The sequence below is a fragment of the Morus notabilis genome, unplaced genomic scaffold (genome assembly GCF_000414095.1).
Source record: "Morus notabilis unplaced genomic scaffold, ASM41409v2 Scaffold25, whole genome shotgun sequence".
Lineage (NCBI taxonomy): Eukaryota > Viridiplantae > Streptophyta > Magnoliopsida > Rosales > Moraceae > Morus > Morus notabilis.
This window is the reverse complement of record NW_010357699.1, coordinates 489,958-507,165: the sequence shown is the minus strand read 5'-3', so window position 1 is coordinate 507,165 and position 17,208 is coordinate 489,958. Positions and strand designations below refer to the sequence as shown.

General features: G+C 36.5%; 2 protein-coding genes across 2 annotated transcripts in view; both read left to right on the top strand.

The window, feature by feature from the left end:
- Positions 1–1,729: 1,729 nt before the first annotated feature.
- Positions 1,730–14,007, top strand: LOC21403203. The gene is made up of 8 exons (XM_024175096.1): positions 1,730–2,023; positions 2,121–2,217; positions 2,714–4,956; positions 5,663–5,777; positions 11,759–12,625; positions 12,887–13,172; positions 13,260–13,717; positions 13,861–14,007. Exons 1-8 carry the CDS (start codon positions 1,743–1,745, stop codon positions 14,005–14,007), a joined length of 4,494 nt encoding a protein of 1,497 aa, XP_024030864.1. The 5' UTR covers positions 1,730–1,742.
- Positions 14,008–14,583: 576 nt separating this feature from the next.
- The window catches only part of LOC21403202, a 31,839-nt gene continuing 29,214 nt past the window's right edge, over positions 14,584–17,208 (top strand). The window contains exons 1-7 of the mRNA XM_024175089.1: positions 14,584–14,620; positions 14,680–14,986; positions 15,110–15,227; positions 15,325–15,441; positions 16,065–16,159; positions 16,324–16,472; positions 17,088–17,143. Coding sequence (XP_024030857.1) covers positions 14,584–14,620; positions 14,680–14,986; positions 15,110–15,227; positions 15,325–15,441; positions 16,065–16,159; positions 16,324–16,472; positions 17,088–17,143 — 879 coding nt within the window. The remainder of the gene's footprint in view (positions 14,621–14,679; positions 14,987–15,109; positions 15,228–15,324; positions 15,442–16,064; positions 16,160–16,323; positions 16,473–17,087; positions 17,144–17,208) is intronic.

Sequence of the window (17,208 nt, the reverse complement as noted above, 5' to 3'; positions counted from 1 at the left end):
ACAAACACTAATTTAGATACGAAAGACCTCAACGCAATTAGGGACTCAACCCTACCTATAGACCGGAACCACTGGTAAATTTGATTGAAAAGCTCAAGGGGATAATATGTGTACCGAGTTTCGACAAGCGAAAATTGAAGAGGCACACAACAATTCGAGCAAACATATAACTCTTTCAAACACACCACTAAAGTTGGCGGGTAACTCCGATCAAACGAGATCAGAAGACCAAAGACACCAAGATCTACCACAACACCGCAAAACAACATGTAACATATAGATTACCAAAACCTAAAGTCGGTGATTTCGGGTACGACACACCAACGTAATACAAAATGATATGAGGTGAACGAGTTTTGGCTGCAGATTTAAGAAGAGTTTCCTATTATTTTAAGTTGCAGGGGACAAAACGATATAACTACTACTCTATGAGAGTCAAATTCAAAGTTAACCTTTTTCTTTTGCTTAAATATTCAGGCCAGACAAATATATTTTTCTTCTATATTTCAAATAATTGACCTTGCCCAATTGAAAGTGAACAAGAGAAACAAACAGAAGTTGTAATACGATATATAAAGAAAAAAAAAAGAAGAACTTTTTGAGCAAAAAATAAATTTAGAAAACATAGGTAATATTTTCAATTTTCAACCTGTTGTTTTCCTCAGTAATATGTTATTATTTCCATTTCCTTTTAAATGAGCTTAATCTTTTAGTAAAGATCAGGACAAAAGGTTCAAATTTAACCACAAATTTTAACATCTCAGGAAAAAAATAGTTTAGGGATTAAAATAATAATTTTTAATAATAAAAATTGAATTGACAAATTGAATATTAATATTGGTGCCTTTTAATGGTGAACAAACTATGTACTACAAATAATACTTGCATTCAGAGAATTACCAAAAGAGATAAAATCATGGACTTTAAATTTTTCTTATTTTGTCTTTTTATTTTTAGAACTACAAAGGCATTTTTTTTTTAAATAAAAAGGTATCCTTCAAATTTGAGAAATATGATTTAATTTCATTATTTAACAAAAATTTTGAAAAAAAGAAATATAAAAACACCTTTATATAATTTTTTGAAAAATATTTTAAGCATTTAAAACACATTAAAGCCATAAACCAACATTTTTTCTTGTCATGTACATGTTTTCTTTTAATTTCATTTTTATATCTATGTGCTTTGTTTTTACGTCCAAAAAAAAAAAAAGAAATTGAAGCATATTTTTTATATTCAAAAGTTAACTTAACAGTTCCTAAACACAACCATAAATTGCAAAAGAAGTTAAACAAGAAGATGTAACTCATGACAGATTATCAAATACAAATCAATTCAAAACTACCCCCAGTGAAAAAAAAAAAAAAAAAAAAAAAAAATCAAAACTACCCATAAAAATTAAAAACAACTACATACAAAATTGAAAATACAAAAGGAAAAGGTTAACTAAGAAGGGGAAAAAAAGAAAAGACTATTAATCGTCTGTATCAGATTATCGATTTGTTTATTTATTTATTGGCTGTTTCAGATTCAGCGTTATGTGTAATAATATATATAATAGTTCATTCATGTTAATCCGCTTTCCCGCCGATCAGTACTGGGAATTCAATTCATCATTAAGTTCTTCCAATCAAAACAGGCGCACAAATTTTCTGTTTGTTTCTTGAGAAAGCAGCTTCGGTTTCTTTTAATGGCAGAGCTTCGTCGGCTGATACAACAAGCATCAAAATAACCTACTCGCCATGTTCCTGAACAACATAACGCGACGCAGGCTAGCGTCGCTGCTGCGGCCATGGCTACTCTCAGAGCCGGACCTGGAGCTGAAATTGGGGCTTATCAATTCGGAGGCGATCGCGACGAACCTCCGCTTCGATACTTCGATTCTCAACGGGCTCGTCGACGATCAAGGCGGATTGTGCTTCAGCGATGTCACTATCGAGCGATTGATCATGAGATTCTCAAACTGGTCCGTCCCTGCAATTTCATTCGAAGTTCATGGCTTCCACGTTACACTGTCAGTCAGGTGAGTCGCCAATTTGTCTGATTTGGAGTTCAATTGAGCGAGTATATTTGTCTTTCGTTGCACTAATTTTATGGTGAAACTTGGTGTTTTCTTGAAGGAATTCGAAGGAGGAAAGTAGTTTGAGGCAGACACGGAAAGGAAGAGAAGCATTTGCTGAAGGCGTAAAAAAAAAGCTTTCTCAGATTGATCCTGAGGTATTTCTGTAGCTTTTATTTTATTTTATTTTATTTTTTCACAAATTTAATTTGTTGAAGGAAACTTTGAGTTTTTTGTACATTGTTTGTCGCTTATGTTAGTTGACAACTTGAGATATTGAAAAACTCGTTGGAATTTCTGTAAGCTTTAACGGCAACAAGATTTTGGCAGACTTCCTTTTATAGGGATATTAATGGTAAAAATGACAATCCACCAACACAAGTTTCGCACAAGTAGATCAATTGCAAAAGCTAATAGCGCTTCTCTTAGTCCTAGTCTAGTTTTTGTTTTAGTTAACGACCTATGATAGCTATCCATTTGCTTATGTTATTATATTGATAGGATGATTATATGTGCCTCTTTGAGGAATTGGGTTTATAGGTTTAATTTGCTAAACTTTTTGTGACTTAGCTCATCTCATAAGATCGAAATTTTGATTTCTTCTATTGCAAGTAAGTGAAATAGATATAACTGAGGGATTTTATTAAATTTCAGGGTAGTCTTTTGCATAGTGCTCTTGAGAGGATCTCGGCCACTACTCCTTCAAGAAATAAATTTAAGACAGCTTTTCTGAATCTTATACTCAAGCACTGTCAGCTGCAGATACATAATCTAAATGTGCAAGTGAAGTTGCCAATGTTGAATGATTCATGTGCATGTATATTGCATCTAAAGGAGCTTAATGCAGAAGCAAAGTATTTGAATTTTGGATGTCTTTTAAGAGGCCTTGTCAGTGCAGTTTTCCTACCTGTAAAAGAGAGCTCTTATATCATCAGTGGCGTCGGGTTTGAGATTGGATTTAAAATGGTAGAGCAGGTCAAGCCCGTCTTACTATCGACAAATTTGTACACTTGCATCAAACTGAATGATTTTCAGCTCATACACTTCGATCTTCGGGTTCCAGAATTAAGTATTTCTTTCTCTCCAGCTGATCTTTTGATGTATTTAGCATTTGGTGAAATATCACCCAAAGAATCTCAGTGTGCTAGAAATGGTCGACAACTATGGAGGCTAGCCGCCAGCGGAGTTGGCCAAGTGATATCAGCTCCTAGATTGAAGTTCCATAATTTAGTTGTTATTGTTGGGTTATGGCTGCGTTATGCCAATGCATATGAATATATCCTGCAACTAGTTGGGTATTCGGCTGATGATCTCTTAAAAAGATCCACTACTAAGATGGTTCAGAACAATATGTTTCTGAGCTCGGTCAAAAAGCAGTGGAAGGTGATCTCTGATATTGAGAAAGAGCTTCCTGTTGAGTCTATTGCACAGGCACGACGAATAGCACGTTATAGAGCAGCACTAAATGTACAATCTGTTTTTTCCAAAGAATCGTACGTTAATACTCACGTCAAGTTCTTTTGGAAGATCTTTCCTCCACTTGGTGTTATCTGGAAACTCATCCTCAATTTATTCCATTTTATTGTGCGCTTGTTATTTTTTTGGAGGAAAGCCAAAGCGCCGACCGGGGAGTACCTAGAAGTTGTATCTGATGATCCCTTTCAGCACTTTGGCTTCAGTTTGAATGCTGGAAGAATTCTAGTAAATATTTCACATATGGATGAAATTCAACTTTCTGAAATCGAAAAACTAGAATCATCTATTGGAATCCCCTTCTCAGATTTCATTTCATTTTCTCTATCGATCAATGCATTGTTATTAAATTACAGGGAAGACATATGTGAACAGTCTTTGGTTGTATCCTGTGGACAATTTAAGGTTAAATCCTCATCTCTCATGGAGACTCCTCTAAGGCAAGACGATTCAAAAATTTTTCCTAGTCATGCAAAAGGACAGTGGGAGGAGAGTAATAATCACTTGGAATCTATTTTATGGTTTGAGCCCGCACAAACATTTCCCCTTTCAGAAACTAGTAAAAAAAGTATTGCTGACAATGCTCAAGGTGATTGTGACTCATTCCTGGAAAATTGTCTTGGAGAAATGTGGTCGAATTGGGCAAAAGGTTGTGTGCAATTTGAAAAAAGTGACATCCAATATTCTGAAAACCCATTTCTTCTCTTGGAAATGACAAGCTTGTTGACGTATCCAGGTCTCAAGAACTCATATTCTGGGTTTTGGAAATGCTTTTTCACTCTAGGAAAGTTACATTTGGGTCTGGGATGTTCATCAATTATATCAATCTCTCTGCTTATTAGGCAGTTACAAAATGTTCTTTGCAGAACTAGGGACATTGAGAGATCAAAGGTTCTTTCTCATTGTCCAGGAACCGCTGAAAATCCACCAGAAACCAGTTGGGATAGTAGATACAAGTGTTATGCTAACAGTTTGAGGCTAACATTGCTTAAGATGCTTCCAGAAAAACACATTCAGTTCGGAGTATTCATTACTGGTCCTTGCATCAGATTGTCCTTGGAAAAGGAATGTAGTGGAGGTAGTAAGGACAAAAGTCGTATGACTAGTCATGGTTGTTTTCCCCTTGCATTTGACATCCACGACATTGAAGTTGCAATTTGGCCAACTTCAACATCTGATTACGCATCATATGTGGAGCACCACAGTAGTGACGACGCTGAACCAGAATGCATTAGATTGGAGCAGCCTCAGATTATTGATATTCCTAAATCAGATAATGCAAATTATATATCTGAGAGGTGGATTTTACTTGGCACTTACTTACAACTCAATGGTTTTACTGCTTACTTGGGGGACCCAACAGAGAAACAGAGAAGTCAACTATTAGTTTTGCAGCCAATGACCGTCCAGCTTTCATCCACGAGGTAAAGTTAATTGTCACAGCACTTTCTCCTATTAATCTTAATATAGTAATTTCTTGGTTGTTCTTTTCCTATTTCATTGAGAGCTACGTTTTTGATGTCTGCTCTAATCAACTCAGGGAAAACAGTAATGTATTCTGTTGCTCTTGATTGTTGTGTTATGCATAACGGTGGTACTGGGTTAATTTTAATTGGAGTATCACATCTACAAGTTTGTATGTTTCTTCCATATTGACTCATCTTCTTTTATTCTTTTTTCTTTTCTTTCCCTTTTCCTTTCCAAACAGTTTATAATATTTATTGTAACTTTGCTTCTTTTCTTGTTCGTTTTTCCTGCCCAGATTTACTTGTGCTTCATCCAGGTGCTACTGTTTCCTCCTTGTTTAATCTAGGATGTTCTGCCTACTTTACGTGAAATAGAATTAATAGTCTAAGATTCCTTATTGAGAAGAATCTTCATCAATTTAATACATCTTTCGTTTTTTTTCAACTCTTAAAAATGCTTGTGAAATTTAGGATTTGAAACGCGAAAGAGTGGAGAATAGTTGTCAGAGTAGAACTGTTGAAGTAAAAACTTCCCTTTCTAGAGAAGAGAAAGAAAGCGCCCCCTCCCCACTACACCTCTACTCTCCAAAGAGAATTTAACATGCTTTTATGGCAAAATTATCTATCTTGCTCTGAAAGTCGAAGATTTATTTTTATTTTTCAGGGAATATTTTGACTCATTTAGCACAAATGTTATTGCTTGCTCAGCAGCTTTGTGCATTACTGCTACTGGATTGACTGTGTTATCATATATGGATGAGTTTTACGTTTTCTCTCAGGTGATTTTCCCTAGAGCCTGGTCAATGTTGGTTATTTTAATTACTTTTTTAATTATTTTTGTTGAGTATTTCTCTGTGTGTGTGTTGAGGGGTGGGTTGCAACATGATTATGTCTGTCTTCCATGTTTAGTCATAATAGAGATATAGCAGGTGAATCTAAAAGTGGGAAGCAGCTAAAAAGAATAGTGGTCGAGGCTGTGAGTAAAGATGTAACAGCTATGAGTTGATGGGAGTTTGTTCTTACGTTATATAATCAGGAAAATCTTATCTTTGAGCTGATTTTTGTTTTTAACTGAAAGTTTTATGAATAAACTTCGGTAACTCTTTATTGAATCACTTGAGACTTAAATAGTCGTACATAGGAATAGAAGAAATAACTAACATAGCATAAATCTAGAAACTGACATAACAAACTCCATAATTAAAGGACCTAATCAAGAATAACGTATTCTATGGCTAACCACCTAACTAACTTGATATTTCTCACACTCCCCCTCAAGTTGGTGCATAGATGTCAATCATGCCCAACTTGTTTACAAATGAGTCAAACGTTGGTCTAAACAATCCCTTAGTTAGGATGTCTGCAAGTTGCTCTGTTGTTGGCACAAACGGGGTACAAATTATTCCTGCCTCTAGCTTTTCTTTGATGAAATGCCTATCCACCTCAACATGCTTTGTTCTGTCATGTTGGACTGGATTGTGGGCTATGCTAATGGTTGCCTTATTATCACAATACAATCGTATTGGTAGTAGGACCTGTTGTTTTAACTCCTGAAGTGCACATTGAATCCATAATATTTCACACACACCATTGGCCATCGATCTGAATTCTGCTTCAGCACTGCTCCTTGCAACTACGTTTTGCTTTTTACTTCTCCAAGTAACAAGATTGCCCCACACAAAAGTGCAGTATCCCAAAGTTGATTTCCTGTCTATAACTGAGCCAGCTCAATCCGCATCTGAAAAAACTTCAACTCTCCTGTCTTCCCCTTTCTTAAAAAACAATCCCTTTCTTGGACAACTCTTTAAGTACCTCAATACCCTATAAGCTGCCTCTAGATGTTCTTCACATGGTGAATGCATAAATTGATCATACTTACTGCAAACGCAATATCTGGACAAGTGTGTGACAAATAAATTAACTCCTACCAATCTTTGATATTCGGGAGTGTTTACCGGTACCCCTTGTTTGGCTTCTCCTAGTTTTTTATGTGGGTCTATTGGTGTGTCTGTTGGTCTACAGCCGCTCATGCCTGTCTCCTTTAGAAGGTCTAGGATGTATTTTCATTGTGAAACAATGATGCCCTTTCTGGATCGTGCAATCTCCATACCTAGGAAGTATTTCAGTTCTCCAAGGTCCTTGATTTCAAACTCCTTGGAAAGTCCCCTTTTAAGTCTTTCCATCTCCACTAAATCATCTCCGGTGAGAATGATATCATCTACATACACAATCAGCACCGCTACCTTCCCTGTCTTAGAGAACCTGTAAAACATAGTGTGATCGGACTGAGCTTGAACATACCCTTGACCTTTTACAGACCGTGTAAACCTGTCAAACCATGCTCTGGGAGATTGCTTGAGTCCGTACAACGATTTTTTTAGCCTGCACACTTTTGGCCCAAACTTGTCTTCAAATCCGGGAGGTGGTTCCATGAAGACTTCCTCTTCTATATCTCCGTTAAGGAAGGCATTCTTCACGTCTAATTGCTGTAATGGCAAATCTAGGTTCACTGCAATAGACAACAAAATACGAACAGTGTTAAGTTTAGCCACGGGTGCAAAGGTCTCCATGTAATTCACGCCATATGTTTGCGTGAATCCTTTGGCGACTAGTCTGGCTTTGTATCTTTCAAGTGTTCCATCAGCTCGGTATTTTGTGGTGAAAACCCATTTGCAGCTTGTTAGTTTACCAATTCATCCCAAAAGCTTAAGCTATTAGGAGGTGAGCCAACAATAGTTTTATACTTAACACTCTCCCTCACGTGTGGGCTGGACAATGGGCAATCGTGTGGATAAATTAATTAGAAAGCCCAACACGTGAATATTTAAGCCCGATATATATTAAAGACCCAACACATGACAATTTTAAATGGGGATAAAGAGTTCAATTACGGGGGTTTGAACTCATGACCTTCCGCTCTGATACCATGTTAGTTTGCCAATTCATCCCAAAAGCTTAAGCTATTAGGAGGTGGGCCAATAATAGTTTTATACTTTAACACACCCAACTGTTGATTTTCCTTTTGGCAACTCCTCTATTCTCCAGGTCTGATTTTTCTCAAGAGCACTTATCTCCTCAAGAACCGCCTTCTTCCACTCTGGACTTTTTAAAGCATCCTATATATTGTTAGGAATCTCCACAGATGAAACATTAGTGGTGAAAGTAGAAAAACAAGGGGAAAGCCTTTTGTAAGACACGAAATTAGACATGGGATATTTGGTGCATGAACTTTTTTCTTTTCAAATGGCTGTTGGAATATCTAACTCACCAGACGACTCTTTTTCTGATTTTTGAATAGAGAACTCGATTTTAGGAATTTTTGGTTCTGAGTTAGACTCTTGACAAGGCTGAGAAGCGTTAGTACCTGTCTTCCGATGAGGGAACTTTCTCTCATAAAACTGTCCAAATACTTTCCCTGTTTGACTTCTATTTCCGTTGGTAGTTAACTGTCGAGATACTATGGGTGCAACACCTTTTTCTAAATTTTGAGTTTCAATCGAAAAATCCTTTTGTTTTTCAAACACACTATTTTGAATTTCGGATTCCTTGTTTTTTTCTGTTTCGGTTTCAACAGGTTCTTCTTCCATGTTCGAATTCAAGTCCACAGAATCTAATTTTTTTGAATTGTCTTCAAGATCCCCGATTAGTTCTAGATCTGAATTTGGAAAAATCTTGGGACTTGAATCCGAATTGAGGTTTTGAATTTCAAAAATTTGTTTTTGAGAATCAGGAAATTGTTCAAACCTGTGAAAATCCAGGGCTGATGAATTCGAGTGGTTAAAACTTTTAAAAGTCGAATTTTCATGCATATTCTCCCCCTGAAGATGAGTTGCAAAATATGGTTTGTTTTCAAAGAACAAAACATCCATAGTGATGTATATTTTTTTCGAAATAGGGTCAAAACATTTAAAGCCCTTTTGATTTGCTACAAAACCAACAAACACGCATTTTGTTGCTCGAGGATCAAGTTTTCCTTGGGTTTTATCTTGATTGTGAATAAACACAGTACAACCAAATACACGTAAAGGTAGTGAAGAGAATATATGTGATGTTGGGAACGTTTTTTCAAGAGGGCGGCTGAGTGGAGTTTGAAACTTTAAAACTTTTGATGGCAGTCGATTAATCAGATAAATTGATGTTAAAACCGCTTCACCCCAAAGATATTTTGGAACATTATTTGTAAATAACAAGGCCCGTGCAACCTCCAAAATATGTCTATTTTTTCTTTCAGCAACTCCATTCTGTTGTGGAGTATTGTTGCACGAACTCTGTTGAACAATTCCTTTTTCTAAAAAAAATTGTCCCAAAACATTTTTAAAATATTCTCTGCCATTATCACTTCTAAACACTTGGATGTTAGTTTGAACCATATGATAAAAATTTTTGAAAATTGATTCTACCTCAGATTTTTCCTTTAGTAAATAAACCCAACTCAGTCTTGTATGATCATCAATTAGAGTAACAAACCACCTTTTTTCAAAACATGTTGAAACCCGAGATGGACTCCATATATCACTATGTATTAATGAAAATGGTTTTGAAGGCTTGTATAATCGTGGAGAATAGGATGCTTTATGATGTTTGCCAATGCACACATTTCACATTGAAAATCAGAAGGACTCTTATTCTTGAATAGATTCGGAAATAAATGTTGCAAATAATAGAAATTAGGATGGCCTAATCTAAAGTGCCACAAATATATCTCATTGTCACTAGGAACGGAAATAGTCTTCAAACAAGTTCCTTGGACTGTTTTATTCGATCGAGATCTTTCGTCTAGAAGATAGAGACCTCCACATTCTCTAGCATTGCCAATCGTCTTCCCCAAGACCATTTCTTGAAATTCACAATGAGACGGGAAAAAATTAACATGACATTTTAAGTCATGAGTTAATTTGCTAATGGACACGAGATTGCAGGTTAGATTAGGAACATGCAGCACGTTGGAAAGAATAGACGATGGTGAAATTTTGACAGTTCCTATTCCAACTATGGCTGAAAACGAGCCATCTGCAATTTTTACTTCCCTATTTCCCGCACATAGTTTGTAGGATGAAAAAATACTTGAACAAACTGTCGTGAGGCCAGTTGCCCCAGAATCAATAATCCAAGAACAATTGGATTTGACACATGAGAAAGAAAGGACAAGACTATTACCATTTTGAGCAAAGGAGCAAGACGGACTACCAGAAAATTGTGGAGATTGAAACAATTTAACAAGATGTTCTAATTGTTCCTTCGTGAACGGAAATGATCCCGAGTTGGCTTGTGGTTCTTGAGAATTTTCAGTCACGGTCTGAAGAGCTCTTTTAGGTCGCTTCTTTCCTCCTGGTGGCTTACCGTGGATCTTCCAACATGTCTCACGGGTGTGCCAGAACTTTTTGCAGTGATCACACCAAGGTTTTTTCCTTTTGTCTTGGTCTCCTTCTGTTGATCGTGCAGCCAGTGCAGATCCTTGTTCAGATTTGTCTTGTAGTCCAGAATTGCCAAGCATGATCTTCCTTCTACTTTCTTCCATCCTGACTTCTGAGAAAACCTCTCGGATGGATGGTAGTGGCCTTCGCACGAGAATTCTCCCCTTGACTTCATCAAGATTCTTATTCACACCTGCAAGGAACATGTAAACACGATCATTTTCCTCTCTCTTCTTGAATCTCGCACAGTCCTGGCTATTTTCCCATTGATCATCGTGACACTGATCTAGTTCTTGCCATAATGTCACCATTTCGTTGTAGAAGTCCGTCACATCTCGATCTCCCTGCTTTGCTTGCCAAAGTTTTGTTTTTATCTCGAAAATTTGAGAAGAATTTTTGAGATCAGAATATGTCTCCCGGATTGAATCCCACACCTCCTTGGCTGTCGGTAGGAACATATGAGGCTTGGCAATTGCTGGTTCCATCGAGTTGAGAAGCCATGTAGTCACCAATGAGTTCTCCGATCTCCATGTCTTGAAGTGTGGATTTGTCTCCCTTGGGTTCTTTTCTTCTCCAGTCAGATGTCCCAATTTCCCTCGACCATCAACTACGAGCTTGACCGATTGTGCCCATTCCAAATAGTTTTTTCCGTTTAATTTGTGAACGGAAATTTGCAAGGACATGGCTGCTCCTATTTGGTTAGCACTGCTGCTCGTCGTAGTCGTAGAAACTGTCCCCGAAGTTTTTGCTGTGACCTCCGACCATGTTGGTTTTACAGCACCAGTTTTCTCCATCACAGTTTTTTTGTGTTTCTATAGAGCCTAGGCTCTAATACCATGAAAGTTTTATGAATAAACTTCGGCAACTCTTTATTGAATCACTTGAGACTTAAATAGTCGTACATAGGAATAGAAGAAATAACTAACATAGCATAAATCTAGGAACTGACATAACAAACTCCATAATTAAAGGACCTAATCAAGAATAACGTATTCTATGGCTAACCACCTAACTAACTTGATATTTCTCACATTAACTAACATGTCAATTGGCTTCATTACCATCGCCGTGTGGTTAGAGAAACAGTTAAAGTAGCCTTGTTCTTCTCATCGTTAATGGTTAAATGGGATTTTATACAGTAATGCGTGTGTGTGGTTGCATGCATGCGCGCATGTGTATTTTAATTAAAAAAAAGAATCATGTATATTAAGTGATCCGTGGAAGTTCCACAAAATTATGTTTTCTTTGTTATTTGTTGTTTATAACTGTACATGGAAAGTTTTGAAATTTCTGTCCACATAAATTTTAGTCCATCTCATTTGACGGAAGAACATTCTTTCTGGCAGGTACTTGTAAAATTATATTCTGCAGTATCATATTTGTTCAGCAGCTCTGATTTCATGAGTTGTGGAGCTTCAGAAATTAGAGGGCAGAGATTTGCAATTATTGAATCAGAGAATGAGGAAGCAATTGGGAAAGAAGCGTCCTCAATTTGTAGCAGCACTATATTTTTGATGAGTGGGATCCTTAAGATTAAGACAGTGGATGTATGTCTTCAAAAGACCAGGATAAACAATGACACAGAGAGTTCTATAAAAAAAATTGATGCTTCGAGTAGAAAAACTTTGGCTGAGCTTGATTTGCCTGATTGCGGAATTTTGATATCTATTCAGCAAACAAATGTTGATATATCTTGTAAAGAAGAGAGATTGGAAATTGTAACTGATTTTGCGGAAATTCACTCTGTTGTATTTGGATATCAGAATCAGAAAGGAAAAAGTACTGATCACTCTGTACTTAGAGATCTACTGCTGCAATCTCATAATTGTTTATATGAAATATCTTTTTCAAATTGCATGCTTGCTTTGTCATTGTTTCTCTCTCAGAATTCCTCATCTTCTAGGAGTATGCACCACAAATTTGACGGTCTTACTTCTGTGAGTAATACCTCATACCTGAGTAGTTTCTCATCCATCAGTGGTTCAGAAAAGTTGAGCAGTCAAAGTTTTGATCGTGTGCAGAAGTTAAGATCTGCTTCAAATGCTCCAGCAGCAGACCCAAGTGATTGGCTATTTGCAAATATTGCATTGGGTATGGTTTATGTGGGAAGTTGCTCACTAAAAAATGCTTTGCTTGGAGCGCATGACTTGAATATGCTTCTGTCATCACTTTCTGTTGGGGGTGAATTTGAGAAAATCACGTGGGGGATTCAGGTGATACTTTCGTGGATCAGATCAAACTTTACATAGGGATTAACCAAAAAGGAAAAAAAAGAAAAAAATAAATTATTAACTTTTTTTAGATATGTTTATGCAAAGTTGATGCTTGTAAATTGGTCACAGGATAACTTTTCATCTATTTCATTTTTTATTGTAAATATAATAATGTGAATGAAAGGGCATGCGTATTATATTATTCATCCATATACAAGTCCTCGGTGTTTGATGGAAGTGACATACGTGGATACTGTGCAGGGTGGTCTTCTATTCCTGGACACAAAAGCTTTGGAAACGTTCATCTCTTGTTTTACTTCATATCTTCATTCTATCACAAATATTTTATCTGGTATCCAACCATTTCATAAGGTCATTGGAAAAGTCGAACATAACATGGATACAACTAGATTGGATGATCATTACACTGAGGATTATATCCAAGAGACTATTCATATACCTTCACAGGCCAAAGGTCAACATGTGCAAGAACTATCAATAAATGTTTCTCAATTATCCACTGTTCTTGTGACTCAAGATGAAAAAGGTATATAAGTACTTCCAGTCTATATTGTTATTAGGCATGCACAGCACTGGGTCCACACATATTCGAGTAATTCGGCTGCTTTTGCAGGTGGTATCCAGGAACTTGTGCTCGAAATTGATGTCCACCTAAACCTTGAGTCGGGAAACATGACAAAAAAATTTGTGTTTGACCTTAAACGCTTGTCAATTCTTTCTCAAGTCCTTCAACAAAGCAGTGGAAAGGAAGTCCAAATTCCTCATTTTTATTCTGTCACATTAAACAATATTTCAAGTCGCTTTGAATCTGGAGATAGTACTTCAGAACTTCAGCATAGGGATATGGTCCATCCACTTAATGATCCAAGTTGCTCACGGGATTATGAGTCAGAAGAAGAGCTTTGTACTAAGAATCATTTACCTGAGGGCTTCAATATAAGTTATCAGAAACATATCTTGAAACATTTAGGTGCTTTCTTATTGGTTCAAAAGCATGTGAATGATCTGGCTTGGGTTGGCAGTGGCTCTATATCAGGTTCTGATGTCATCATCTCTGTGTCTGCAATGGAGGTGAGCTATTAATGTTAAAATGAGTCAATACAATTTGTTCAAACTGCTAATGTTTTAGTGTCATTACAGCATGTCAATTACCTAGATTCTTGCTTACAACTTCACGGCGCATGTTTTTGGTCTAACATGTGTTCATGCCTCAGATGATTTTATTTATTACTTCATCCTTCTCTGGAGTACTAAGCAAGACGACTGCCAGTGACTTTAATAAAAAGCAGAGGCCCAGTAGCCAGGAGGAATTTGACAATAGTGTGCAAGAAATGGTTCCTAACGGTATGTTTCTTTTCTAGATTTCTAATTTTTAAATTCTGGGAGCTGAAGCTAACAGTTACCCTGATTTGTGTAGGATCAGTTGTTGCTATTCAAGATGTTCATCAACATATGTACTTTGCAGTTGATGGTGAAGAAAATAAGTACACCTTAGGTGGTACAATTCATTATTCTCTGGTGGGAGAAAGAGCTCTTTTCAGGGTACAGACTTATATTTATTCACATTCCTAATATACATGTTGAAGGTTATATTCATTCACAATGCATATTCTGTGATAAATGACACCCAAATTGAAGATTGTCTGTATGAACCTAGTTATGTGCCTTTTTATAGGTCAAGTATCACCAGAAGAAATGGATTTCATCCACTTTGTGGTTCTCCTTGATATCACTGCATGCTAAGAATGATTTGGGCAAACCATTACGATTGAACTATTGTCCTGGATCAGGTTTTGTTGACATCTCCAGCACTGATGATGGTGGGTGGGCCAGTTGGAGAATAGTCTTTCGTGAGACTGAGAGTTATGACAGCGATATTGACTGGGAACCTTACAATAAGTTGGTTAAAAAGAACTTTTACCTTGTCAACAAGAAGAATGACTGTGCTGTCGCCTTTGTTGATGGGATTCCAGAGTTTGTCAGGAAGCCTGGAAATCCATTTAAGTTTAAAGTGTTCGATAACCTTTTTATAGCTTGTGATGTTGGAAACACAGATAGCCATCCTTTAGAGGATTCTAGAACTAGTGAGCAAGATAACACATCTTTAGTTGAAGGTAGAACTTCTGTACAATGCGGAAAGCTCCCCTGCATTGATATTATGTTTGACAAAATTTCTTTGACCATTGTCCACGAAATCTCTGATACAAGTGATGTGTTCCCTCTCCTTCGTGTTTCTGTCGATAATACCCAACTTATAATACAAGTTCTCTCAACCAAGACCAGGGTCATAAGCTCATCAGCGGCAGTGATATATTACTTTGACTCCCAAAGGAACCTGTGGCAAGTATTTACAGTGCATATAATTTCACAACTACTTCTATTCGATAGCCTTTCCTTTCCATTTGAAATCTATCTTCCATTTGACCAACTTCCAATAAATTTTCTCTGTTTTCAAATTTTTAGGGAAGAACTTCTCCATCCAGTTGAAATCTTCCTTTTCTACCGTTCTAACTTCCATATCCAGGGTTCAGAAGCTAATTTTCATGGAGTGCCTGTTCATATCCATTGCAGAACAAAAGAGGTGAGGACCATGGTTTCTCAAACCAGATGGCCATTTGGGGACCGATTACCACATGCACCAGTTTCTTTTTTAACTATTTTACGTGGTATGTTAACAGTTGAACATGTCCCTTTCTGAGCTTTCATTGGACATACTCCTTTTTGTGATTGGGAAGTTAAATTTAGCTGGTCCTTATTCATTGAAGAGCTCCAGGATTCTGGTCAACCGTTGCAAGGTTTGCTATTCTATTATTGATTTTTATGAAACACCAAATGAGTTCATTTATATAGGAGGATGTACAACTTACATATCTGAATATGCATATATATGATATCGATCTATTCTTGCATTGTTTCCATCTTCTTGTGCAGGTGTCCTGTCACTTTATCGTGATTTATCCGCCTTAGAGTCTTTTCCCCCTTGTTTTTATTATCTGTTGTCTGAAATCTTAAATAAAGAAAAGAAAAATAAATGGACAGTTTTGATAAATTTTTGGGCGTAAAAGGAACTAGATGACAAAAATTTTGAATTTGAAGTGGTATGATAAAGATTTCATGGGCATCAGATGTGGTCTTCTTTTTGTCTTTCATATAGTAGCAACGAGATCATGTTAATTTGATATTTTCACAAATTTGTGAACTACTGCTGACCATGATCAGCTGTACAGATCAATGAAATTTGGATATTGATATGTTCAATTTTTATCCAATATCCACATTCAGATAATTTAATGTATGGAACTTTTTAGTTCCGTTGCCTGTATTTCTTGCTTTACAGAAATCAGAAAATTTCCTCAAATAACGCTGAACTTTTTTTTTTTTTTAATCTTGTACAGTTACATGAATTTTTATAATGCAGGTGGAGAACCAAACAGGCGTAAACCTTCTTTGTCACTTCTTCAATAAGCAAAGTATGAAAATAGCGAGAAAGCAGTCTACTTCCATAGTTTTTAGGTAGGTTCAAATGTTCAAATATTATGGCATGAACAAATTGAAATTGCTCAGGACAACCTTTTTTAGCTTCTAGAACACATTCTTTTCTTTTGCAAATTATCAAATAGACTGGATGCTTGGTTGATTTATGAATTGATTGATCTTTAATGTTTCATTTCTGAAAGGTACTCAGACTTGGCAAAACAACCTGCAGAAAATGCATCTTTTTCATTTCAACTTGCTGTTCCAGGATCTTTTACGACTTTCCCAATTTCTCTCTCTCTCTTGCAAGCTCAAAAACTTGCTTGGAGAGCACGTATCATGTCATCTCAAGGTATTTTCTAAATTTTTCCTTCATATTGGAAAAAATTGCTTTTCTTTAACGCAGCCAGCTATACAGACATGGAAAGTGCCTACAGAGAAATCAGCTTAGTCAAAATAAGATAAATTTTCTCCTTCATTTGATTAGTTGAACATGATAAGAAATGTATTTTGATGGGGCAAAGGATGGGCTTATCAATGGTCCAGTCTTGGCTGTCTGTACGAGATTGGAACTTGCTGAGATGTCAGATTGATTTGCACAATGGTTATCAGTGAGAAGATGCCTCTTGTCCTAAAATTGATGACACTTCCGAAGATCTCTGTGTGTTTTATTTTAGGTGGCTAAATCAACTAAGAGGAGCTATGGGACTTTGTAAATTTGCTACAATAATAAACTACATGGTCAAAATTAAAATTATCCTAGGAATAAGTCTATAAGATTTGAAACCTGAAACCTAGAAGTATGGATTTGCAGAATTGAACTTTTACTATTAGTGATTTATCCTTCCACCTTAATGAAGTTGGCTAGTTTCTATGTTAGTTTTTTTAGTATGATAATATGATTTCAGTATACAATCTGATGGTCGTATACTTGGAATATGGATGTCCATCTTTCATCCCTACACAGATTCAAGAACTTATCCTGGGCCATTTGTTGTTGTTGACATTTCAAGAGAATCTGAGGTATTTGTAAAATGAGTACTAAATTTCAGAGTTCTCAGAGATACTGTCATTTTCGTAATTTCCTG